Source organism: Cucurbita maxima, unplaced genomic scaffold, assembly GCF_002738345.1.
Source record: "Cucurbita maxima cultivar Rimu unplaced genomic scaffold, Cmax_1.0 Cma_Scf00006, whole genome shotgun sequence".
Taxonomy (NCBI): Eukaryota; Viridiplantae; Streptophyta; class Magnoliopsida; order Cucurbitales; family Cucurbitaceae; genus Cucurbita; species Cucurbita maxima.
Window position 1 is genome coordinate 5,205,254 of NW_019272022.1, and position 23,495 is coordinate 5,228,748.

The 23,495-nt window shown below is 35.6% G+C and overlaps 4 protein-coding genes, 1 long non-coding RNA gene and 1 other non-coding gene across 13 annotated transcripts; 1 reads left to right on the forward strand and 5 right to left on the reverse strand.

The window, feature by feature from the left end:
* Positions 1-1,485: 1,485 nt before the first annotated feature.
* LOC111480499 (eukaryotic translation initiation factor-like) lies at positions 1,486-7,426 on the reverse strand. Of its 3 annotated transcripts, none has more exons than XR_002717848.1 (10): positions 7,015-7,426; positions 5,947-6,018; positions 5,658-5,753; positions 5,238-5,426; positions 4,909-5,006; positions 4,733-4,820; positions 4,302-4,652; positions 3,972-4,214; positions 1,787-3,018; positions 1,486-1,659 (listed from the first exon to the last, which is right to left on the reverse strand). XR_002717848.1 is itself a non-coding variant. In XM_023125571.1 (9 exons), exons 1-9 carry the CDS (start codon positions 7,159-7,161, stop codon positions 1,999-2,001), a joined length of 2,307 nt encoding a protein of 768 aa, XP_022981339.1. In that variant the 5' UTR covers positions 7,162-7,426; the 3' UTR covers positions 1,679-1,998. The 3 variants fall into 3 exon arrangements, 1 of the variants encoding a protein (XP_022981339.1); XR_002717847.1 differs by having other exon boundaries at positions 5,238-5,429; XM_023125571.1 differs by lacking the exon at positions 1,486-1,659 and having other exon boundaries at positions 1,679-3,018; positions 5,238-5,429.
* Positions 6,485-6,590, reverse strand: LOC111481335. Its single transcript, XR_002718049.1, has one exon. It is a non-coding gene; the product is annotated as a small nucleolar RNA snoR103 (small nucleolar RNA).
* A 1,783-nt stretch (positions 7,427-9,209) lies between the features above and the next one.
* Positions 9,210-11,841, forward strand: LOC111481070 (probable phospholipid hydroperoxide glutathione peroxidase). The gene is made up of 6 exons (XM_023126383.1): positions 9,210-9,547; positions 9,826-9,902; positions 10,032-10,093; positions 10,672-10,790; positions 10,874-11,041; positions 11,578-11,841. Exons 1-6 carry the CDS (start codon positions 9,278-9,280, stop codon positions 11,605-11,607), a joined length of 726 nt encoding a protein of 241 aa, XP_022982151.1. The 5' UTR covers positions 9,210-9,277; the 3' UTR covers positions 11,608-11,841.
* A 1,011-nt stretch (positions 11,842-12,852) lies between these two features.
* On the reverse strand, positions 12,853-13,223 carry LOC111481071. The gene is made up of 2 exons (XR_002717981.1): positions 13,111-13,223; positions 12,853-12,917 (listed from the first exon to the last, which is right to left on the reverse strand). It is a non-coding gene; the product is annotated as an uncharacterized LOC111481071 (long non-coding RNA).
* A 644-nt stretch (positions 13,224-13,867) lies between these two features.
* On the reverse strand, positions 13,868-16,877 carry LOC111481007 (ER membrane protein complex subunit 4-like). Its single transcript, XM_023126270.1, has 5 exons — positions 16,580-16,877; positions 15,780-15,933; positions 15,315-15,412; positions 15,113-15,178; positions 13,868-14,142 (listed from the first exon to the last, which is right to left on the reverse strand). The coding sequence occupies exons 1-5, from the start codon at positions 16,763-16,765 to the stop codon at positions 14,104-14,106; spliced, it is 543 nt and encodes a 180-aa protein (XP_022982038.1). The 5' UTR covers positions 16,766-16,877; the 3' UTR covers positions 13,868-14,103.
* A 688-nt stretch (positions 16,878-17,565) lies between these two features.
* On the reverse strand, positions 17,566-23,436 carry LOC111481080 (thiamine-repressible mitochondrial transport protein THI74-like). 6 transcript variants are annotated; one of them, XM_023126402.1, is made up of 9 exons: positions 23,236-23,368; positions 21,643-22,893; positions 20,459-20,833; positions 19,421-19,635; positions 18,803-18,873; positions 18,612-18,713; positions 18,319-18,436; positions 18,017-18,152; positions 17,566-17,857 (listed from the first exon to the last, which is right to left on the reverse strand). In XM_023126402.1, exons 2-9 carry the CDS (start codon positions 21,721-21,723, stop codon positions 17,750-17,752), a joined length of 1,206 nt encoding a protein of 401 aa, XP_022982170.1. In that variant the 5' UTR covers positions 21,724-22,893; positions 23,236-23,368; the 3' UTR covers positions 17,566-17,749. The 6 variants fall into 6 exon arrangements, with proteins under 6 accessions (XP_022982170.1, XP_022982171.1, XP_022982168.1 ...); XM_023126403.1 differs by having other exon boundaries at positions 21,643-22,875; positions 23,236-23,355; XM_023126400.1 differs by lacking the exon at positions 21,643-22,893 and having other exon boundaries at positions 17,566-17,771; positions 23,236-23,436.
* Positions 23,437-23,495: the final 59 nt, after the last annotated feature.

Genomic DNA, 23,495 nt, shown 5'->3' on the forward strand with positions numbered 1-23,495 from the left:
TATTATTTTTTTTTAAACCATATTAAATATGCATATTATTTATTTATTTATTTTTATTAGCCTCAAAATTCTTAAAATGAAAATTTTTGGGTATAAATGAAATTTACAGTTCATTTTTTAATATAATATAATTTTGAATATTAATATTTTAAAATTTTCGACTCAATTTTGATGAATTGATTGGATATCACCAATTATCTTTATTATTTATTTCAATAAATGAGTGTTATTTGTTTGGCTTATCAAGTTTTTTAGTAAACAAAAATAATTAATGTATTATCCCATGCTCGATGATGGGATTTAATTAATTTATATAAAATTCACCTCAAAATATTTATACTCATATTTTTTTTTATTATAATTAATGTATTATCCCATGCTCGATCGTGGGATTTAATTAATTTATATAAAATTTACCTCAAAATATTTATACTCATATTTTTTTATTTTAATATTTGTTTATTTAGTTCAATTTCATTATTTAATTATTTTAATATATAATATTTTGCATGAAATAAGGTGCAACGTGTCAAATAATTAAATAGTGTTTTAATTTTTAAAAAAATATTCCATTCATTTTTTAATGAGTCACAGAACGTCTAGTTTGTGATTAATCTAAAAAATAATTGGAACATAAATATTTTATAAGATTATTGTATCACAAATCTTTTGTTCCATATTATTATATCTTAAATATAATTATTGAGTTGCACAACAATTTTCTATATATATATATATATATATATATATATATATATATATATATATATATATATTTTTTTTATTTTTGGTGTCAGACAAATATAATAATTATTACGAAAAATAAGAATCTAACATTTTTTTTTTTTTACTTATGAAAGTTGGATAAGATATCAACTATCATCTCAAAAGTCGATGGTTTGATATCCACCCTCTAATTATTAGGCAAAATGTTTTTGGTAGACCACGTAAATACTCATTCAATTTTACCTTTTTTTTTTCACTTTAAAGTTATGAAAAAACGTGGCTTGAAAATATTGACCTTCATCAAAGAAAAGATTAAATTCAAAGGTTTAAAATTTAAATTTTAGTTCTATAATCTCCGAAAACAAAAATCGTATATGATCTCGAGCCATCTTTCTTATTAGAAAATTCATTAATTTTACCTATTTTTTACTCTATAGCTATCAAATCGACTAAGTCACACTCCTTTTCATCTAGCAACGCTATAGAGTATTTAATGGGTAAAGGCGCAAAGGGAAGGAAAGTGGTATAGAATTGACCAATTCAACTAATGGATCAAAGGGTGACGTCTTATCGATAATTATGCTGTCTTTCTAAGAAAGACTATCAAAATTCTCTACCAATTCAGTGGGCACAAAACCATGTTACTAGGAACTATTTGAAAAGCAATTTTTTTTTTTCAAAAATAATTTAAAGTAGAAAATAAAATAGAATTATAATAATTATTAATCGATATTTTAAGGGCACCTACAGCTATATCCAAGAAAAACGATCGAAGTCGACCAATTTAATGGAATAGTAACGTCTCAACATAGGTATTAGTCAACTGGTTAAAATATATATCATCAACCCAAATGTCGGGAACTCCTCAAATACCTGCCCACCCTCCCGACCAACTCATCGAGCTTTTGTTGTACCATTCAGTAGGCAAAAGTTCTGCATTTGACAATAGATGAAAAGGAAGGGTTATTGAGTGGTAAAGCTCGGGCGATTTAAGGGCTCTAAAGTACAACAAGCAATGTATTTGACATCATAATTCAAAATCTAATGTAAAAACTGAAACCTGAATTCCTGTCATTCTCGTGCCACCTGAGACGACTTCGACGGGGAAGCGAGAGAAATCCAAGCTCCTAATTACTTAACAAAGTTGATGGTAGAACTCGAAAAAAGAAGAAATGTACAGCTCAATAAAACGGATCGGTTAAACGTCTTTCGTGACGAAACGAAAATTTTTGATCAAAAACGTAATGGGAAATGAATCCCACATGACCCAATTCACGCAAGTAAATTCTCACATGCTTGGATTTCAACACTTTGAGTTGCCAGAATTCCTTCTCCAGAAGGGCTCGAGTTGAGGATCTTCATAACACTACCAAAAATGGACTTCTGGAAATAGTTATCTTCAAGCTTCTCCAGGATCTCCTTCACGACAGAAAAATCCAAACCCCCGATCAATATTAACTTCCCGAGGGTATCACCAAAAAAGTTTGGCACGTTCGGATAATCGATGCCTATATCATCCATCATGGACCCGTAAAGAAGGCACCCGGTACCGATATCCTTTGCAGTGAAGACATTCTTGTGAAGCAGGTGGTCAAGAAGCTTAACAACTGGGTCTACACATGGTGGAATCTTTTCAAGTGCTATGGTAAGAGATTCTTTAACAACCTCGGGGTGATATGCTGGAGATTTTAGCTCCTCTACACACAGTAGCGCTTCATCGAGAATCCGTACACTGAAGTATTCCTCGAGCAGTGAAACGGTTTTTTTGTGAAGATCAGCAGAATTGGATACAACAGCAGGAGCTGTTGGCTTCTGAGGAGAGGATATGGTGGATGCAACTGGAGGAACTGGTCTAGCATTGTGAGCGATGGGCTGGATTCCAGGCGTGGGACTTGTTCGTGCAGGAGATGCACCACTGCCCTGTAGCAAGGCGCTTGTTTTCCCAGTTATTACACCACCACTTCCCTGAGGTAGATATTTTGAATTAATGGAAGGTGTTTTGCCAATTAATGGCGTCTGGGCACGCTCACCCCTTGGCATTGATCGGGATCTAGGAACCACCTCCCAATCGTCCAAATCAAGTCCAGGCATACCAGGCATTTTCCTCGTTCCAGGAGGCATTCCAGGCATCATACCTCCAAAGCCAGGACGAGCAACAGGAAATCCAGCAGGACTTAGTCCCCCAAGTGCCTCAGCATTACGGCCATTTCTCATCATTGCCATTGAACCGGGACGAAGCCCTAGATTCTTCTCAGCCTCTGAATGAATTTCAGTGATGGTTTTTGCTTTCACCTGTGCCCCAAGAAACAAACCATTAGATTTGCAGATTCATATGCATGGAAAAAAGAAAATCTTTAGAGAAAACCCAAGAACAAATCTCCAAGAATGAATTCAATGGAATCTTTCTGTAACGACCTAGATCCACCGCTAGCAGATATTGTCTTCTTTGGGCTTTCTCTTTCGGGCTTCCCCTCAAGGCTTTAAGGGGAAGGTTTCCACACCCTTATAAATGGTGGTTTGTTCTCCTCGCCAACCAATGTGGGGCATCACAATCCACCCCCTTTTAGGGCCCAGCTTTCTCGCTGGCACTCTTTCCTTCCTCCAATCGATGTGGGACCGCCCCCAAATCCACCCCCTTTTAGGGCCCAGCTTTCTCGCTGGCACTCTTTCCTTCCTCCAATCGATGTGGGACCGCCCCCAAATCCACCCCCTTTGGGCCCAGCGTCCTTACTGGCACACCGCCTCGTGTCTCCCCCCTTCGGGGAACAACGAGAAGGCTGGCACATCGTTCGGTGTCTGGCTCTAATACCATTTGTAACGACCCAGATCCACCGCTAGCAGATATTGCCCTCTTTGGACTTTCCCTTTCGGGCTTCCTCTCAAGGCTTTAAAACGCGTCTGCTAGGGGAAGGTTTTCACACCCTTATGAATGGTGGTTTGTTCTCCTACCCAACCAATGTGGGACATCACACTTTCATTACTAGAAGCTATCAGATACAAGAAAAGAGGAGCAAACAGAGAATATAAGCCCCATCAAATTGATCCTCAGGGGATTTTGGCCCAAAAAAAACATTGAACTTGTCATGATAAATTATTACATAGAAACGTAGCCACCAATATTATCTCAAGGCATACATACAAAACTAGGGAAATGCAGAAAGGCATAACATAAGAGGACCATATAAAGTAACACAAACAAAGAAATTCTAATACAATAAATATTTAACTAAAAGAAAAAGTTTCACCTCTTCACGCCTAGGAACCCAATTATTGGCCCGTAAATCAAGAACATCACGGACCATAAATCTCAACCTAGGTGCTAGTTGAGTGTTTGCAGCGAGCTCCTTCAACCGGCTGAAATATACATCATTGACCCGCCGAGATTTTGGGCTTTCATCCATCTGCTTGCCAATTGTGTTAAAAAACTGACAAATAGCCTCAACATTCTCCTCAGCAGGGCATGTGTTATTGTCGGACCCCAACAGCTCCTGATTTATAAAAAATCGAATTAACAATACAGGCCATTCATAACAAAGAACATTAAGAACTCTAAGCAGACGGGTACTGGTAATTACCAGAACAATATGGTGAACAATCCTTTCAGTCACCATCTTCTGTTTAAGAAGCTCACCTATCAGGCGAATGTTTCCAAGAGTTCGAAGCTTAACCATTCTTTCCTTATCTCTTCTTTCCGTTTCATGCTCAGGATCAGTCAGCCGCCCGGTTTCTGCCCTTATGTGCTCAGCACCTTCAAATGCCTCTTGGCAAATGTTTAAAAGAACACGTTTAAAAGTGATATCTTTCTCTCCAGGAACATCAGATGGGAATGGAGGAAGCTTGTCATTAAGGTCAGAGCACAAAAGTGCATACATAGGGCAAAATGTGGGCTCAAACACGGCCTTCTCAAATAAAAGTGATATAACCTCCTATATTCCATAACTAAAATCATGTTAGTCCATTATCTAACAAAATATCTCAAAGCACAACTAGATGCAATAGTAGGAACCTTCAAAATATCAGCGGACACAATTCCAGAGTCAATCAGTTGACCCTTCAGTATGTCGAACTTTTCTGGAGTCAACTTATTAAGTATACTGTAAAAAACAGAAGAGGAAATATTTTCTTAATTTCCAATATTCCATGATATGTTGTGAAATACTAAACCTGGGGAATGATAGTTACCCTTTCACTGTCTTCAAAACACGTTCCTTTTCTGAGATATTACCTCTTCTAACTGACCAAGGAACGTCGGCCTTGATGAGGGCAGGTGAAGTACCAACCTATTTGCGCAGGAAAAAAAAAACAATGCCAGGTCAGCAGATTGAGAAAGGAGCTCATTTTAGAACTTATGTCAAACGTAAAGCTTGTGTGAATAGAATAGATGGATGACCCCATAATAACCCTTCACATGTAAAATTTAAAGAGAGATGAACCATAACAATTATGAGTATATAATAACAAAATTGATATAACCTCAGATGGATTAAGTAAAATTGATCAGAAATTAATACCCCTTGGTTACCAGAAGCTTGACTCCTATTATTAGAGTCATGCAACCTCGACTGAGATTGACCTGATAAATCCTTATCCTCACGAATTGCATCCCAAGATCCTTCCTCTGCAGAGGCAGGTAACTGCCCAGATCGACCACGCCAATCTCGATTGTCTGGCTCAAAGTAACGACCTTGAGATTGTGATTGCTGCTGAAGAAAATAGGAACATATGAGTAATTAAAGTTCAACAAGGTTGTATGTGTGGGTGTGTCTGTATGGAAGGAAGAATGTAAAGGAATAGTTCAGGCATGATTATGATTACAGCACAGTAACTTAATGTTCTGAGTCATGAACTGATCCATACCAAAAACACAGAAAAGAACATTTTTCCTTCTGTTCCAAAATGGATGTTATTGATCACAAAAATATTAAACATACAATGTTTTCAGCACGAGCCCATGTTTGATCCTCCCCAAAAATCTCTGTCTCGACTTCTAATTTGACCTTCAAGATATCCTCAGGGACTGTTGCAACCTGAGAAAAAAATATGTTAATCGACAATCTATACATGTGGTGAATGTATATGATGATAAATATTATCCCAGCAATACCACTGTGTGAACTAAATATGACATAATAAAGAAAAGGGTTATTTTTCTTTCCACCAACAAAAAGCATTAGCCAATTAAACTAAATAAGCGTTCGGTACAGGTAAATGAACAAGTACCTCTCTAAGCTGCAGAATCTGGTCTCGAGTGTACTGGATTCGCTCACGACCTTCAAACCGTAGATCTCCAGTCTAAAACAAGTACACAGATATAATTATTAGACGAGATGTATTAAAACACATCATAAAAGTTGTACAATTGATCTAGAATAAGGGATTACTTAGAACTATAACAAAAAGTGGACTACAAGGCATCCCTAAATGTAGATAGAGAATTCTCACGACAGACTTTAATTAATAATCAAAAGTTCCTGCAACAACTTAAGGACCCCTCAACTAATCTGAAAAAAATGGCCTAACTTTATATTTACAACTTAAGGATCCCTCATAAAATGGTTATCATCGTGTTTTGAATGCATGACCCAAAGGCATAGATATACGACTTGTATATACATGCAAACATACACAGAATTACAGTCCATAGAGACAAAAAAAAAAATGGGCTCTGGGCTACTTCATTAACATAATAAACTTCTGCGGATTGAAATCAATGCCCCATATCCAATTAAATACTAATTTCCAGAAATTTTGTAATTCAATATGTAATGTAGGTTCTTTATGGGCATCGTTAACTCGAGCTATGCCCACCTAAAATCCTACATAATATTCTATGTCCATATTTACATCAGGTACACGTACTTGAGTGCCCTGGCAAGAATTAGGACAACATCACTTTATAGAAGAAATCAAGAAATCACGATTAACATGAATGCTAGAAGCTATAAGCTATTATCAACTAAAAATCTTTAACAAGAAAAATACAAAACGACGTCAACCAATACCCAAGGCCAACTAAACATTCATCAAATTTTACAATACCCGTTGATTCAATTGACACTTAGAGCAGGAAAATTTAAAAACAAGTGACGTGAACAAAGTTAAGGCAAAACCCAGAGAAAACAACGTCAAAACGGGAAAAAGATAACACTTTGATACATTCTAGATCTATATAAACAAATCCACACAATAAAAAGAACATAAATACACCACGAAAGCCCCAAAATCATCCATACGCACACACACATCAGGCAAACCATATCCCTAACGCTGTACGGATAATAAACCGACCTTAAGGGTTAACGTAACGCCGCCATGAGGACGAAGCGACGAAGAATCGGCAGAGGATGAATCGAAGCGAGTAGTAGCAAATCTGCTTCCACGAACGCCACCGCCACCACCTGGTCTCAAACTTATCACCGACTTATCTTCCTGCATAACTCGACCGACGAATTCGTTGTTGAGCGTCAAAGAGAGGGATTAGGAGAGAGAGAAAGAGAGATTAAGACAGAAAGAATCGTTGATGGCGGAGAAAACGGAGAGGATTGAGATGGAGGATGTTCGATTGTTGTCGACAGATAGAGACAGAGTCGGGATTCTATCTCTACCTGCGTCTCTCTCTGAATCTCTTCGCAGCTGCAAAGAGAAAAATGGGGTGAGTGAGGAGAAACGCGAGCTCCAAATAAACCCTTATTCTTGCCGTTATTCCCTTTTCTAATTAATCCATTTCTTTTTCTTTTCGGTAATTAATTTTATAACAATTAAAATCTAATCCATTCCGTCTCTTTCATTGTTATTCCCTGAAAGCCGATTCCAAATTCAATTAAATACTTAAAAATTAAAAAAAAAAATTACAGTAGTTAATTGTGGGCCGGTGGCCTAATCGGTTTATTCTGGCCCAATAGAATTCTCAGAAAATGGGCCTGGATATTGCTTGTACATGGTCCGGATTGGGTTGGGTTAAACGATTTTTTTGACCTCACCAAAAGTTCGGGTTGGTTAGATTGGTAACTCAATCCAACTGAAAATTTTCACAAACCCAACCCCAAAAATCAATTTATAATTATTGAAAAAAAATAATAAAATAAAAAAATCAATCAAGAACCATAAGCGAAAATAGTAACATATTAACATAGTTTAACATTGTTATAAAACTAAAAACAACTAAAACATCAACATTTATGTATGGTATAGTTGACTTTTGTCTAACCCAACCCTTATAGTTCGGGTTGGGTTGGTCCGGGTTGTTGGTGCACATATATTTGACTTTTACGCATGGTATTATATGGGCCGGTGGCTTAATCGGTTTATTCTGGCCCAATAGAACTTTCAGAAAATGGGCCTGGATATTGTTTCGTGGGCTTGATTGTGCTAGCCCAAATAGATATAGATGAATTTTACGAAGAGCATATGGGCCTAATCGGTTTATTCTGGCCCAATATAATTTCGAGAAAATGGGCCTGGCCCATATAGATATAGTTGACTTTTGCAGCAAATAATTCATTGCAAATGCATGGACATTTCTTTTCCCATTTTTGGAAGGAGTACAAATGCAAAACTGTCCACACCTATATCCAAGCGTTTGAAAGCTTCCAAATTCTAAGTTTGGTGCCTAAAATTGGTGTCATTAATAATTTTCTTTATTTAAGTTAATTGAACCAAATTTACCTTATTTTTCAAAATAACAAAAATTAGTGAAAAAATAAATTAAAGTTTAAAATTTTCATTATAAACTTTTAATTCTATTACAATTTCAATAAAAAAAAAAAAAAACTTTTAAATAACATATTACAATTTATAAACTTGAAATTTTTGAAATAATATTATTCGTGTTAAATGTGTTGGATGATAAGAGTATCATATTGGCTGATTTAGACAATGATCATGAGTTTATAAACAAAAAATACTCTCTCCATTTTTATGAAGCCCAAAATAAACTATGAGAACTTATACTCAAAATTGACAATATCATACTATTGTGAAGAGTCGTGTTCATCTAACATGATATCAGAGTCATGCCAATAGATTGGTAAATTCTCAAATGTTGAACAAATGACTCCAAAAGAAAGAGTCGAGTCTCGATTAAGGGGAGGCCTACTTTGTTCGTAGGGAGGTGGTTAGAAGATGAAAGTCCCACATCTACTAATTTAGGGAATGATTGTGTTTATAAACAAAAAATACTCTGTCTATTGGTACCATTGTGAAGAGTCTGTTCGTCTAATAAATCTTGGCCTTCTATCTCAGTCCTTATTCTCGAGCCTCCGACCTCATAACTAATGGGAGGAATTTTTCTGTCTTATTTGAGGAGAATTTTCAGGAGTCTCCACATGTGAACCATCTCTATTAATATCAAATACATAACATTTAAAGAGAAAAACTACATTAGATCTTAAGATTTTTTTTGGTATAAATTGTGAATTTTGCAAAATTATTTATCGTTTAATTTATATGTTGAAAGATTAACGATATGAAAATTAATTATACAATAACACGTGTAAAATCATTTCCCACGTTTAAAATCCAATTCCCAACCCACCACATTCACAGAGCTTTCATGTCTTTCTCCGCCACTTTCTCGTCTCCTTGCAATGTCTATTCACAAACCAGAACAGGTTTCTGCTATTTCCTTGCTTCGAGGCCTTCCATGGCGGCTACTTCAATTCCCTCCGTCAAAACCTCGCTCGCCGCTTCAAAGTCAGCTTTTATGCGCAATGATTTGACTCTCCAGTCGTCATCTTCTCGCGGTGTTTTCTCGAAATCTCAAATTTCTGGTGTAACTGCCAGAGCGGCGTCGGAGAAAAGTATTTATGATTTCACTGTTAAGGTGCTTTTCTGTTTACTCATAACTCTTTTTCGTCTGATCGGTAATTCTTCAATGTTGTTCATCGGGAGTGGCGGATTATGGTTTGGCTACTGTTTTGTTTGTCTGTGCATATTTTAAAATTGTTGTGAAATTCGTTTGAAGAGTAAAATTTAACTGTGGTGATATTCACTTCAGCAAGCATTGATGCTGGTGATAATTCTGAATCAGAGCGATTAGAGAATTTCAAAATGGATTTTGTTTGAATGTTTGCGACGCGTAAGGACTGTTCTCTGGTGCAGGATATTGATGGCAAAGATGTTTCTCTGAACAATTTCAAAGGGAAGGTTCTTCTGATAGTAAACGTTGCATCTAGATGGTATTCAACCCTAGCTAACTTTGTTTAGGCTCAATACTTAGCTTTAAACTATGCAACATGATTTTCCTGAAGATTATCTAGAATTTGTATGTTGATCATTTCATTGAAGATTTATCTTGTTAATGACAGTGGTTTCGCGACTGGAAATTACACAGAACTGTCACACTTGTATGAGAAGTACAAAACTCAAGGTATGGAAGTGTTTTCGTTAGGGCTTTGCAGTATATATTGTCACTCCAAAGAACACCCGACACTATTCCAGCCAATCTGACATAGCTTTGTTTTTCCATCAATGGCTGCCTTTCTTTTGCTTATAAGATAGTTACTGCACCGGGGACAGGATTGCTTAGCCTAATTTTGGGTCAATATGCTTCAATAAGTTGTTACACCAATATCCATTTTGAGTTCGTTTCTATCTAAGCGTTTCTAGAATGAAAAATGATATCAACTTTGCTAGGCTGGACATATCCATAGCGAATGTATGAACCTTTCTTGTTACTACATGTACTATTCCAAGAGCTTGTAAGAACGCATAATAATAGCATCCATGTAGATTATGTATTTTGGAGCTCGGAGTCTAATGATACCTGACTAGTTTGTAGTGTAGTTAGAAGTTTCGGGCTATCGGTGTCTAGTTAAGAGAATCAGTTTCTACTTGGTGTATACTGCATATACTTTCGGGCTGTGCGCAATTTACACATGTTATTTGGTTAACTTTCACTTATATCTAAATTTATCACAATCTCTGTGTGTTTGTTTGGGAGAGAAGGATTTGAGATTTTGGCTTTTCCTTGCAACCAATTTGGAGGCCAAGAACCTGGGTCCAACCCAGAGATCAAGCAGTTCGCCTGCTCAAGATTCAAAGCAGAGTTCCCAATATTTGACAAGGTACACCAACTGCACGTATTGTCACGGAACGCTATATAAGGTAAACTTGGCAAAATAGTAATACAATTGTTGCTGCACATCAGGTTGATGTCAATGGTCCAAACACTGCCCCATTTTATCAGTTTCTCAAATCAAGTGCTGGAGGATTCTTAGGCGGTTTTATCAAGTGGAACTTCGAGAAATTTTTGTTGGACAAAAATGGTAATGTCATTGAGAGATACCCACCAACGACATCCCCTCTTCAAATTGAGGTATGACTGATTTTTCCCCCTTTTTGGGGACCTTATGAATTTCGTTGCATTAGTTTTTGCGCCCAAACCTACCTCTAGCATATATGGGCCTTCCGTTTAGACATTATCCGTCTGTTAGCTAGAGAGAGGTTTCTACCCCTTTTAAAAAATGTTTCGTTCTCTTCTCCAACCGATGCAGGATCTCACAATCCACCTTCCTTCGGGACCCAAGATCTTTGCTAGCACTCATTCCCCTCTTCAATCGATGTGGGATCTCATAGTGTTGATCATCTCTCACCATTTAACTTTTTCAATGCATATTTCCCAAGTCGCCAACTCATAAAGAATCCGTCCTTCCTCCCCTAATATTTTGCATACATTTATAAGAAACGTCCCCCAATTCTGAGCCGAATACCTAAATATGTTTTCATTTCTTGTTTGTCACGGGCCATGCATCCACAGCCAACCAGGCTAACCATGATTGAAAAGAAAGTGATTATCAGTTGAAAACACTTCCATAAACTTTAGCTATTCTGATTACGTTTTCTGTTTTTCAGAAAGATATTCAAAGGCTTGTAGCCGCCTAAAATCTAGAGCTGAAGAAGTTTAAATTGCTTTTACCATCATAGAGGCTCATCCAATGCGAGTTAACCTTTGAGTATGTACATTTCTTTTTCTATAGTGAGGAACCCTATTTATTATTATAGTGAGGTATTTTGAGAATTACAAATATTAGTGTGGGATGTATGGATGAGAGCACAACTCAGGTAAAATAAATGTCTTGTGAGAATATTTTAGGCTTTTTTTTTACGGCCTAATCTCCCAGGCATGTGTTTTTTCTAACCCTTGCTAGACCTTTTTTGTTATAATTATTCTCCACTATCTTTTCCCTTTTGCCTTCTCTATGCTCTCGTCCTGCCATTTCTTTTAATTCCCGTCCTAATGCCACCAAGGGCGTCGATGATTTAAATTCAGATGCCAGAGAGGGTAGGGGCAGAACACCCACCATGGTCACTGTTTAGGGTTTAGGGTTTAGGGTTTCAGGTTGGGGCAGAACACCCACCATTGAGAAAGTCCATTTTCACTCCATTTATTGATGAGAAGAAAGCGAGAGCAAAAGAGTTATTTAGACCACAAAAATTCTGCAAATGAAACTCATCTAATCTTTCAAGTATCATTTGATTTTTTTTTTTTTTTTTAAATTAAGTTTATAAATACTTGTTTTGATATCTAAAAAAGTAAAATTGTTTTTGTTTATTAAAGATTAACAAAAATTTTAGATGAAAATTATTAATATTTTGTTTAAAAAATAATCTTAAATTTAAAAAAAATATATTAATAACCTTCAAATTTTTAAAAAAATTTAAAAATACTTTGCCACCAATAATATATTTAACTTTTAACTTCATAAAAAAAGTCTTAAAAAGATTTAAGACTAATATGTTAATATATATATATACGAAAACAACCATACTTCATAGATTAAATTTGTTATAAAAGTTTAAAAGTTGGTATTAATATAACTTTTAATAACATTATTCTTTTTTAAAACTAAAACTAATGTTATAGTTAATTTTGATATTTTTTAAAAGTTGGTATTTTTTAGATTTTTTTTTTTTAATTTAAAAGTATTTTTTGAAAGAAAGTATAAAGGTTAAAGTAATTTTTATTAATTTAGCCTAACTATTTTTTTTTAAGAAAAAATGGAAAAGCATGCAGAGAAATAATAAGAAAATAATTATAATTTAAAAATAAGATTGAAAGAGGAACGCTTCTATTGTGAACTAATCTTATAACTGCACATTTATGAAGCCAAAGCCAAAAACGTTTGATACCTGTCAATGCTTCTATTGCGAACGAAGCTCTCTTAGTAACCACTTCTTACGCAGCATTGCATCTGAAGCCAAAAATGCTTCGATCATATTCAATACAAAGCCTGAACGTTATGGGAAGAAAAAAAGAAAAAAAAAAAAAAGGCTTACAGTCGAAGAACGACATTCTCCGACGGCGAAGAGAAAAACAGAGAGAAGAAATGCAAGAAATGATTTCAACGGAAAGGCATTGAGATGAGGAGTTAAGAAGCTTTTTACCTCTGTTACGTCTCTACCGAGAAGCGGGAACTGCAAAGAGTTTCGCCAAACCTAATCCGAGATAAGAGCGAAAAACTCCAGAGCTGTTAGGCCACAGAGCCAACTTCTGCCTCTCGCCTCACTTTATATTTAAATACATCTCAGGGCTTCAAATTAGATGGGCCGGGCCCATTTAGACCACAGTTCTCAGTGCTTCAAATTAGATGTGCCGGGCCCATTTAGACCACAGTTCTCAGTGCTTCAAATTAGATGTGCCGGGCCCATTTCGACCACAGTTCTCAGGGCTTCAAATTAGCTGGGCCGAGCCCATTTATACCACAGTGACCTGAAAAATGTATATTTACAGGCCAAATTTACCTTAGGCCAACATTATTTTACAAATTATGGTCGCATCACATTTTTCTTTTTTATTTAATGAAAATGTTTTCAAAATAATAGTTTGGAAACAAATTTAAAATTTTCAAAAAAAAGTACAAATTTTAAATTTAGTAATATGATATTTTGTACAAATTTAACCCATTTTGTGCATGGAATCGCTGGGGAAATAAAATTCAATTTTTTGGATTAATTACGTCATATTTATGATTTCTCCTCTTAGGAATATTGTTTAAAAAAAAAACAAAATTAATACTACTTATAATATAATCTAAGGTTTAGAAATTTTATTTGAACGTTAATGCAAAAGACGTAATAATTAAAAAATCAAAAATATATTAATCAAAGACTATGGATGGTTTTACCAGTAAGTCTCATTCTACTACCAGAAACTAGCTGGGGAAAAAAAACATAACACTGAGTGTACCATAAAAATAATAGCTGTGCCTTCAGCAGCACATTGTTCTTGATCAAACACAATCTATAATCCATGCAGGCGTAATACAAAGAGATATCATCATGTTAATGCACAACACGAGCAATCTGCTTGCGAAATTCGATCATCAACAGGCAGATCCATGTTTTCCTCTGTTAGTTTCACAGGAAGTCATGTGCATCTTAACGAAGAGGAAAGCCACCACCCGAAAATTCGACCTCCTGAAAAGGAAGACCGTGAGTCTTTAGCAATGCTACAATGGATTGAAGAACTAATATCATAGAGATTATGTTCCAAGATGCTGCCACTGATAAAAATCTGTGCTACCTTTCAAGTCCGAAAGGTTCTTTTTTTTTTTGTTTTTCCTTTTCTTCCCCTCGTCTAAGTCCCCAAGATGCAAAACTTTTACCATGAGGACGACCATTTATGAGGCTCAAGAAGTTCGCCGAGGAGATAAACACCCTTGTCCATGTTCTCATACCTTAGTTTGAAGCCTTTGCCAGCAAGGGATTTGATCAAGAAAGGCTAATGCCTAAACCGGTTAAGTTATGCTCACGTTGGCTTTTCCCTTCTCCTATTTTCTCCCATCGAACCTAACTAAATAACGGTACGCAATCTAGCTTACTACCGCTAACCTTTCCACTGCCAATCATTACTAATCGCAAGTCGTTCACATTAAAATCCCTTTAAACTCTCCTAGACAAAGTATACAAAATAGATGGCCTAGAAATCCTATCAACCAAACCAATTGATGAATATTGCTTCTTGATTATTAGCAGAACTTGCATCCTAAGAGAAACGAAAGCATGGGGATTTTTTCCCCATACTTTCGTGGATGTCCAAGCATTCCTACCTTACCTAATTTCGCACCACACAAAAGCTAATCTGATAGGATTTAGATTCGAGTAACTAATAGAATATTAATACTATTAATATACGATCATCAAGATTTAAAGTCATCGACTTCAAGATGACTGAATACAGAGAACTCTCCCATTTGACTACCATGACTACTAGTTAAGCACAAGATTTGGAACCAAGAATTACTGAAACATGAAGCCCAACAAGATAAATATAACAAATTCCATATATCATTTCTGAAAGCTTTGAGAAGTTCAGGTGACATGCACAAGCACAGCACGTGCCTGAGAAAAGGACGTAAATCATATTAGGATACGAGTAAATTCTGACCTGAGCAGGTGGCAGAGATGAAACCCAGTCTGATATATGAGTTGGCAAAAGCCCCAATGTGTTAAGCTGCAAAAGCCACATTCGAAATACGGGAAAATTAAGCAGTGATCACCAAATGCTAGAGAGATGCTAAGAACTTATAAGGGATTAAGTGATAAAAACATAAGACAACAACAAAAATAATAATAATAAGAAAACTCACCTTCCAAACACCTAATGCTAATCCTCCAAGGTTAAGGGCAATAAACAGCAACTTCGGTCCAAGAAGATCTACTTTACTGTCCTTGTAAGGCTCAAAAACTGCAGTGAGAAGATATATCAATAAGCTAAACCTACTAGAATCAAATTGCCAACATCGATAAATTCTATTATTTTTCCTAGTTCACAAATATGTATCTTATATAACGATTCTACAAACATAACAGTCAGAATTAAGCTTAACATTTTTCCGAATCTGCTGATAAAAGAAACTTGATCAAGAACAAAGAACTTAGAAGGTCCAAACCACCAAAAAAATGAAACAAGAAACATGATTATTCTCCTAAAAATGCCTCTTATGTAGAATACACTAATAAGGAGACTCGGGTCATTGGAAGATCTCTTAAAAGCCAGCTTAGCACTAACAAACATGAAGTAAAGTTGGCAAAAAAATGGATATTAATCCTACCCTTTCCAACGCCTTGCAGGGCACTTATGGGCTGCCAAAGAGCTGAAAATGTGATACCAATGCTAAATAAATGAACAGTGCTTCCAGCCATCCACATCATGAAGCCCATCATGAACAAATTCTTCAAAGGCGCCTGTGCCACTTCCCAAGCTTTCTGCTCATATATTGTAAGGTTGGTACTTCATTTGACAATAAAATTCTTGATGGTAAAGAACCAACATGAGAACAAAGACGCAGATTAAACATCATGGAAGGAAGATTCAGAACCAGAGTCTTCGTTAATAAACACTTGGAACTATAAAAACGATTCACATGGACAGAAATTCTTCACAAGAAAATAAAAACGATTAGTGGTTAAAATAGAGTTGAAATACTTAGAACCAAATTTCAAGACCTTCATCTTACGAACTTTTTTCTTTTGTAAAACAACATGTGTGATTTTCACCTTGGAGAGTTGTTTGAATTTTCTCCAACAGCTAAACGGCTTACAGATTCGACAAAGAATTTTCCAACGGAAATGCTTAAGAAGGTGAGAGATTGCACTCAACTCACGAAATTCCGTCATTAAGCAATCAAACAAAAAGCACAAGGTTTCCACTAATATGCAATCTCGCCACCGAAATCCTCTAAAACGGTAATCGATAGTTTCTCGCTTCAAAACTCGCTAATCCCGCCTAAGAACTACCGCTCAGCGAGATACCGAAAAATTAAGCACGAACAATCACAAAACACAATCGAATAGACAAAAACCAGAAAACGAAAACCCTAATCGACCAAAACAATAGAATTCCGAGTAACACCTGTGCCTTCCAATTGGATTCGGCGTCCTTCTTCTGGCGGCTGAGAGTCGAATCGTCCTGATCTTGAGAAGCACGATTGAAACCGGGAGGATCAGGAATATCGCGAGTCGAATTCGACGACGAATTGTCGGTGAAATCGACGGCCCATCGCCGACCGTCAACCATCAAACCTTTGCCCTTCTCCATTCAGAATAAAATTTTCGGATTTTTCGATGGTGGAGTTGAAGTTAAACTCGCTTAGTCGCTTCGGTAGTTTAAGATTCAGATCCTTGTGCTCTGCTTTTCTCTAATTATATTTATATTTCAACGAGATTGATCTTTTTTTTTTCTTACTTATAAAATTATAATTAATTAAATATTTTTCGAAAGCTAGAATATACTGAGCTTGCTTTAATATTGCTTATCTTAATAAAACATGTATTCTTTCATTTAAATTATCATATTCAACAATATAAATAACGTTCAAGATGGTATTTTTTTTTTTTTTTTTTGTAATTATTATTAAGCTTACAAATTTTATATGTGCATATATTGGTGAAAATACCGCAGTTAATAAAGGATTGTTTTTACCAAAAATTCTTATCGAATTTTGAAATGTAGTCACTACAAGAGAGCCACCGAAAATAATGATCTACATAAAAGTGATGCATAACCCATACTGAAAGAAAATAATGATCCACATAAAAATGATGCATAACTCAATCCATCATACTTACATGCATCATTAGCGGAAACTAATAGTGAGATGGATGCAAAACCTGAAATGTTAATGGATGAAATTTAAAAAAATAATAAAATTTATAATTCTTACCGTATATTTTCAATGAATACTCAAATTTTTAAATTTTATAGAATGAAAATTTTAAACTTTAATTTATATTAATTCATTCCAAGCAACTTAGAATGCTAGTAAACTCATTAATTTCTTTCAATCATGTTAATTTTTTTAATAGATTAAATAACTTTATCAAAACTAAAAAAAAAATCTTGAAATATTTACAATTTCCCTCTAAAACCCAGTATTATATACTCATACGTCTCATGTTTCAAAGTAGTTTCCACCAGCTCTTTCAGTGTCTCCCAGTATTATATTATACCAAATCTATGTACACCCTCCTCATCTTCAAAGGCACTGGCTGCCTCCAGCAGAGATCTTGTCTGAAAAATTCACTATGAAAAATCCAGCAAATACCTGAATAGAAAGCAGCAGAACATAGAGCTAAGAACTTCCCGTCCTGCCCGCTTCTGTATCGAATGCTCGAATACAAATACGATATCCTAGAATTTAGATAAGATGGCATAATATATGAATATCGGAGTGGAGATCAAACCATCGAGCTTTGGGATAGTAACAGATTCCTTAACCTATGAGTACATTCAGATGCAAACTAAACATATCCAAAATACCGACTAAATAGACAACAGATGAGCGTTTACCTGAACACAACCTACAATGTAGAGGGTGGAGTAGCGACGACCGTGTAATACTATGTCGGCCAGCATAGCAAGGGGAATTGTCAATGACATGCCCAGGTTAGAAACTAATGGAGAAGTCCAAATCACAGAGAGGGCCCTGCAAGGGCAAAACAGTTTCTCCACGTATGTAATTCAAGACAATCACATAGCATCAACAAGTGTAAAATGAATATTTTGGGGAATAAAGAGAGCAAAATTTCATTCAGTTGTCATGAAGAGGGCTATGTGGTCAACCCAAAAAATATATAGTATTCTCGACATACCAAAAGTAATCGGATAGAACGTTCCCAACGAAGCCATTCAAAACCACGCTTTCGGTGATGGATTTTGAGGGAGGAAACTTGAAAGGAGGTTCAATGCCCATAGCAGTTAGAGGCCAAACTACAGAGTGACTTTAATAGTAAGAACAATGCAGTTAAAGGCAGCAACAACATTGTCTTGGTTAATTCTATCATTTACAATTTCACATGTACATTTAATGGAAAAGGCACAACGAAACTAAAACAGAACCAAATCATCAAATTGACTTGATAAACATTCACCAAACACTACTTACCAAGCCACCAAAGACCCACTATGGTAAATAGACCAACATATCCAAAGAACTTCTGCACATCAATCTTGTCTCCTCCTGATCCAGCTAATTTCTTGAGCAGCACTATACCAATCACACAATTCAATAATTACCAAGTAAAACATTTGAATCCTCAACAAAAACAGTTACTAGTTAGGCTTAGAATGCCATACCAGTAAATAATCCATAGATTGCTGCGGAAAGAAGACAAAAAATGTCCCCGGTGATGGTTCTCCCTCGAGACCTCACCAATAAAGGAAGAAAAGACAGTAAGTTACACCATCAACAGCTGGTTATCTAGAAACAATGTAAAATGTAAGATAATAGAGCTCAAGGCACGGGCCAGACGATAAGGGATTAAATGTTCAGGGATAGTTCCTCACAAGTGTAACTAAAGCTCTATAATGAAAATGAATCATACTTGCCTACTTACTAGTGGTAAGAAGAAGCTCCTGTTTACTTTCTAATGTGACATTTTTATTGGCTCAAAAATTTTAGTGAGCTCGACATATCAATTAAATAAAAATAGAAATTAGCAAATAAAAATATGTCACACCAGAAAGTAGGAACTTTAGACAAACATTATTTGATGAAAATTTCATCAAAGTCTCCTCGTGGGTAGTGGCTGAGGCCCAATACATCGTGAGTGTGTGTGTGTGTGCGCGCATGTGTGTATTGCATATATGACTCAGGGCTGGGCTCTTGGCCAAAAGAAAAGTCATATGCGATTGCTTCATCTTAAATATGAAATGAAGATTATTTAAACTACGGTAATCAATTGTAAAACTTACTCAGAGATGACTGGGAACCCATTAGTTGCCCAAGTTTTTCCCAGGGTTGTCATGACAACCCCAGCCATACTAATGAAAACAGCAACCACCTTGGTAATGGTTATGGATTCTTGTCCAACAAGAGCTCCAAACAGCAGGGCAAAAAGGCCTGATGTGGAATTTAAGATGGTTGCTGTAGCAACACTCGTGTTTGCCAGGGCCGAGTTCGAGAAGTACTGTGAAAGTCTCAAACAAATTTATCAAAGTGGCATTGCAGATAAATGAGATCTTAAAGTTAACAATCAATGATAACCAATGAACTCAATAAATATTTATATAGTACCTCTTTTTTTTCTTTGGTTACTTTTTCACTTTTAGAAAACATTCTTAAAATCTTGGTCCAATTTTATAATCAGAAAACAATAACTTTTATCACTTTTCAAATTCTAGCAATGATCTCAAAAATGTTTTTGAGCGAGGATTAGAACAGCCTGAACCTCAAAACCAAAACATTATCAAATAGGACCTTTTGTTTGGTTAAAAAAAACATGTAATCTAATAATTTAGTCCTTCCTTGAACTCTAGTTTGTAACAATTTAATTTTTGTACTTTACTATATAACAATTTATACTATAATTTTGTAACAATTTAGTCTCTATTGTGAAAACTATTGTTAAGATTTAATGGAATATCTTGCCAAACATATTAGAGATCAAATGTGTTAAAACTAGAAAACTAAGTCGTTAAACTCTTATTTCTTTTCATGGATTTTTCACAGTACGGATTAAATTAATACAATTTCTAAAGTGCATGGACTAAATAGTACATACTAAAGTTAAAAAAATTAAATGTCACCAATTTGACAATTCATAGACTAAATTGTTATTTTCACGAAAGTTCAAAAACCAAAGTGTTGTTTAACTACATTTATTAATTACAAATGAACGTAAGCTACAAATATCAACCACATTTATAATCAGCTAAAAGAACATGAAGTAGACAATGTTAAACAACAAAATCAGCAAAGTCAACAAACAAAAACAGTTTAGAACTGTGTACCTCAGTAGTGAACCATAAGGGAGTAAGGTAAAGGCTGCGTTCAATGATTTCCCATGTACTAACTTTATGATGTGATTCAAAATTAGACATCAAAGGCTGTCCCTCTTCTCTTTCACTCAAATCTTTATCACTAGTTAAGCAGCTTTTCAAGCCTTCATCAAAGTTATAATGTATTTCATTAAATTTCAAAGGAACATCAAGTCCAATTGAAGAGCTTGGAACAGAGCCATCATTTTCATGGTGGTCATTGAGTAAATCTGGGTTTAATAAGCTGTAAACCAAATCTTTGACAACTGCCACTGGTAAATATACCACCATGAGAGACACCCCTAAATAAGAGAGTGCAAAAGGCTGTTTATATTCAGTGAAGATTCTCTGCACAAACAAGTATTGGTAAGTTGTAGTTTTCCCAAATTCTAAGAATGTACACAAAGCTTGTGACTGTCTTTCTTAAAAATGGGCAGTGTTCTAAGATGAAGCGTTTAACACATTTTCTTCGAAACGTGCTTATATAATAAGCATTTCACTTAAAAACACTTAAGCAAATTTATTGGTGATTTAACATGATATTACAGTAACTTAAACCTCTACAATTCATATTAAGATTTCGCATATTTCTCAATCAAATTAATACCCAAGCTACAAGTCAATAGAAAGGTTAAGAATATACATAAAAGAATAAATGTACCATAACTATTAGCTAATGCTTAAATTTAATAACAGTAATTTAACACAACACTAGAGCAATTTGAACCCCTTATTTCACTCGATATGTCGAGTTTAGTAGTGAATTAACCTAGTATTAAAGCAGTTCCAACCTATTTTACTGATAGTTCACAAGAATTCGAAAATCAAAGTTCAACTTGCTTCAACACATACAAAATATTTAAAATTAAAAGCAAAAGAACATGGCAAATGTCTAAACGAACACAAGGCAAAGCAAAAAGAACAATCAAATAAACATAGTTGAACAACAATGGCATCCACGTCCAAATCATCATGTTGGTTCATAATTTTCCCAAACATGTAACAGACAAACATTCACCGCACTGTTCTCTCCATGCATGTTAAAGAGAATCCAATATTCGACGTGATTAACGTTCTTAAACCGAATTAACGAAACAATCAATTCCAAACAAAAACAACAATAAATCCTTAACAAATCCAAAGAAAGCAGAACAAACCTGAGTAATTTCCGCGGAAGCAACCCATATAAGAACTGCCATACAAATCAATCCCAAACCAAACTTATACCTCAAGCCCATTTCCCGACCAACGACAACCCCGCTCAAATTCGAACCGGAAAGCTCGATTTCGGCTAAGAATTGATAAACATCATGAGAGCTAGCCTCTTTGACCTCGAGAACCAGTTGTTAATTTGAGGAGGTTGTTTTTGTTTGTTTTTCTTGGCGGTAATTGGATCGACAGAGAAATTGGCTCGTCAATTGAGAAAGGTGCTCAGAAACGAGCTGCTGTTTGCCGAGAAAGTGCATTGGAATTTAGAAGGTTTTGGATTTGGCATCAGTATAATGAATGTAGTCTGGTTTTTCGGAAATGCTTTGTGAAGATGACAGTTTGTTGAGCGTTCAGTGGGTTTTGTGACAGAGCAGCAGCGCGCGCTCGACAAATATGGCACGCGTGTGCGCGCCAAAGGGAAAATAAATTTAGGATAAATGAATAAAAATGTTTAAAAAATATTTCTAATTTTTTACAATTACCAATAATACTTTTATCAGATATGGGAAGGAAATAAATTTCAGAGTGTTCTAAGAGGATTTCTGATCTCAAACGTCAAACAGAGACTCACATTCTCTGTTATTATCATTGTTTGAATCCATTTTCATGGAAAATTTTAATCAAATGTTTTATAAAAAATCAAAATGCTCACTAGAATCAGAATTTCGTAAATAAAGAGAAATTGCAGGATGATCAAATTTCCGAAAACTTCAACCTGAAAATTATCTAGTCCATTCTCAGAACAACAATATCTATACTGCGAAATGAACAATTTAAAGTTAGGAACTCTAACAAATTGTTGATTAGTACAGAGAAATATGCTGACAGACGAGAGAAGGGGACGATTCTACAATAAGCTCAAATAGAAGAATGAAATAACTCTCCATTAAGCTCAAGATCTAGTACTTCCTACTCAAAGCAAACAGTGCCTCCCCTAAAAAATGAACTATGTTGCACTAACTCTGTCAGGACAGATTATTTGTTCTTATGCTGTTGAGTGAAGTAGTTCTACGTTATGATCAAGACCTTGCGATACTAGCGTGAAATGCTAATAGCCAAAAGATAATGAAATAACTTTTCTCAATATTATCTTGTATTTCCTCCTCAAAACAAATATTACCTCCACTCAGAAGAAGAAGAAGAAACGCTTACGCTGTCAGGATTGATTACTTGCTCCAACGCTGTCGAATTGAATGATTCTACATTACGCTCGTGATCTTGAATTAGTACAGTGAAATAACAGCAAAAACGAGAGAATGAAGTAGTTCAAATTCAGCTCCAGATCTTGAACTTAATCCTCAAACCAAATAGTGCCTCGATCGATCGAGAGAGAGCTTATGATGCTCTTAACGATGTAGAATGAAATAATTCTACATCAAACTCTGAATCTAGCACTAGTACAGTGAAATGCCAACAGTGAAAAGAGAATTAAACAATTCTATATTCATTTCAAGCCCTAGAAATTCCTCCTTAATCCAATTAATGTCTCGATTCAATAAACGAGAAGAAGAAGAGAAAGAAGAAAATCGTGTTGCTCTTACGCTGTCAGGATAGCTTAGCTGAAACTCCTCCTCGAGCCTGTACTGAATCATCGAGAGATCATGAGTCACCTTGGAGAACAAGTTCGTTAATCCCTCGGCCGCTTGATGATGCTGATGAAGATGATCAATCCACATACTCTCTCTCTGCTAGGATTTTCGCGCTCTCTCAATTTGAAGCTCCCTCCGCGCCAAATGAAACTACATAACGCGATGGATACACTTACTTTCAGCCGCGTGTTATATTATATTCATTTTTGAAG

What these genes read in the sequence shown, in the direction of transcription:
- LOC111481080 (XM_023126399.1), bottom strand. Translation starts at nt 23,370, where the DNA reads ATGTGGATTGATCATCTTCATCAGCATCATCAAGCGGCCGAGGGATTA. An exon ending in CCTTATGGTTCACTACTGAG is followed by an intron (nt 19,636 to 20,458) that starts GTACACAGTTCT and finishes AGACTTTCACAG; the next exon opens with TACTTCTCGAACTCGGCCCT. An exon ending in GGGTTCCCAGTCATCTCTGA is followed by an intron (nt 18,874 to 19,420) that starts GTAAGTTTTACA and finishes TTTATTGGTGAG; the next exon opens with GTCTCGAGGGAGAACCATCA.
- LOC111480499 (XM_023125571.1), bottom strand. Translation starts at nt 7,161, where the DNA reads ATGCAGGAAGATAAGTCGGTGATAAGTTTGAGACCAGGTGGTGGCGGT. An exon ending in TTGTTCACCATATTGTTCTG is followed by an intron (nt 4,215 to 4,301) that starts GTAATTACCAGT and finishes TTTATAAATCAG; the next exon opens with GAGCTGTTGGGGTCCGACAA. An exon ending in GGGTTCCTAGGCGTGAAGAG is followed by an intron (nt 3,019 to 3,971) that starts GTGAAACTTTTT and finishes CTTGGGGCACAG; the next exon opens with GTGAAAGCAAAAACCATCAC.
- LOC111481007 (XM_023126270.1), bottom strand. Translation starts at nt 16,765, where the DNA reads ATGGAGAAGGGCAAAGGTTTGATGGTTGACGGTCGGCGATGGGCCGTC. An exon ending in AATCCAATTGGAAGGCACAG is followed by an intron (nt 15,934 to 16,579) that starts GTGTTACTCGGA and finishes ATATATGAGCAG; the next exon opens with AAAGCTTGGGAAGTGGCACA. An exon ending in CCTGCAAGGCGTTGGAAAGG is followed by an intron (nt 15,413 to 15,779) that starts GTAGGATTAATA and finishes TTCTCACTGCAG; the next exon opens with TTTTTGAGCCTTACAAGGAC.
- LOC111481070 (XM_023126383.1), top strand. Translation starts at nt 9,278, where the DNA reads ATGTCTTTCTCCGCCACTTTCTCGTCTCCTTGCAATGTCTATTCACAA. An exon ending in GTAAACGTTGCATCTAGATG is followed by an intron (nt 9,903 to 10,031) that starts GTATTCAACCCT and finishes TGTTAATGACAG; the next exon opens with TGGTTTCGCGACTGGAAATT. An exon ending in CATCCCCTCTTCAAATTGAG is followed by an intron (nt 11,042 to 11,577) that starts GTATGACTGATT and finishes TCTGTTTTTCAG; the next exon opens with AAAGATATTCAAAGGCTTGT.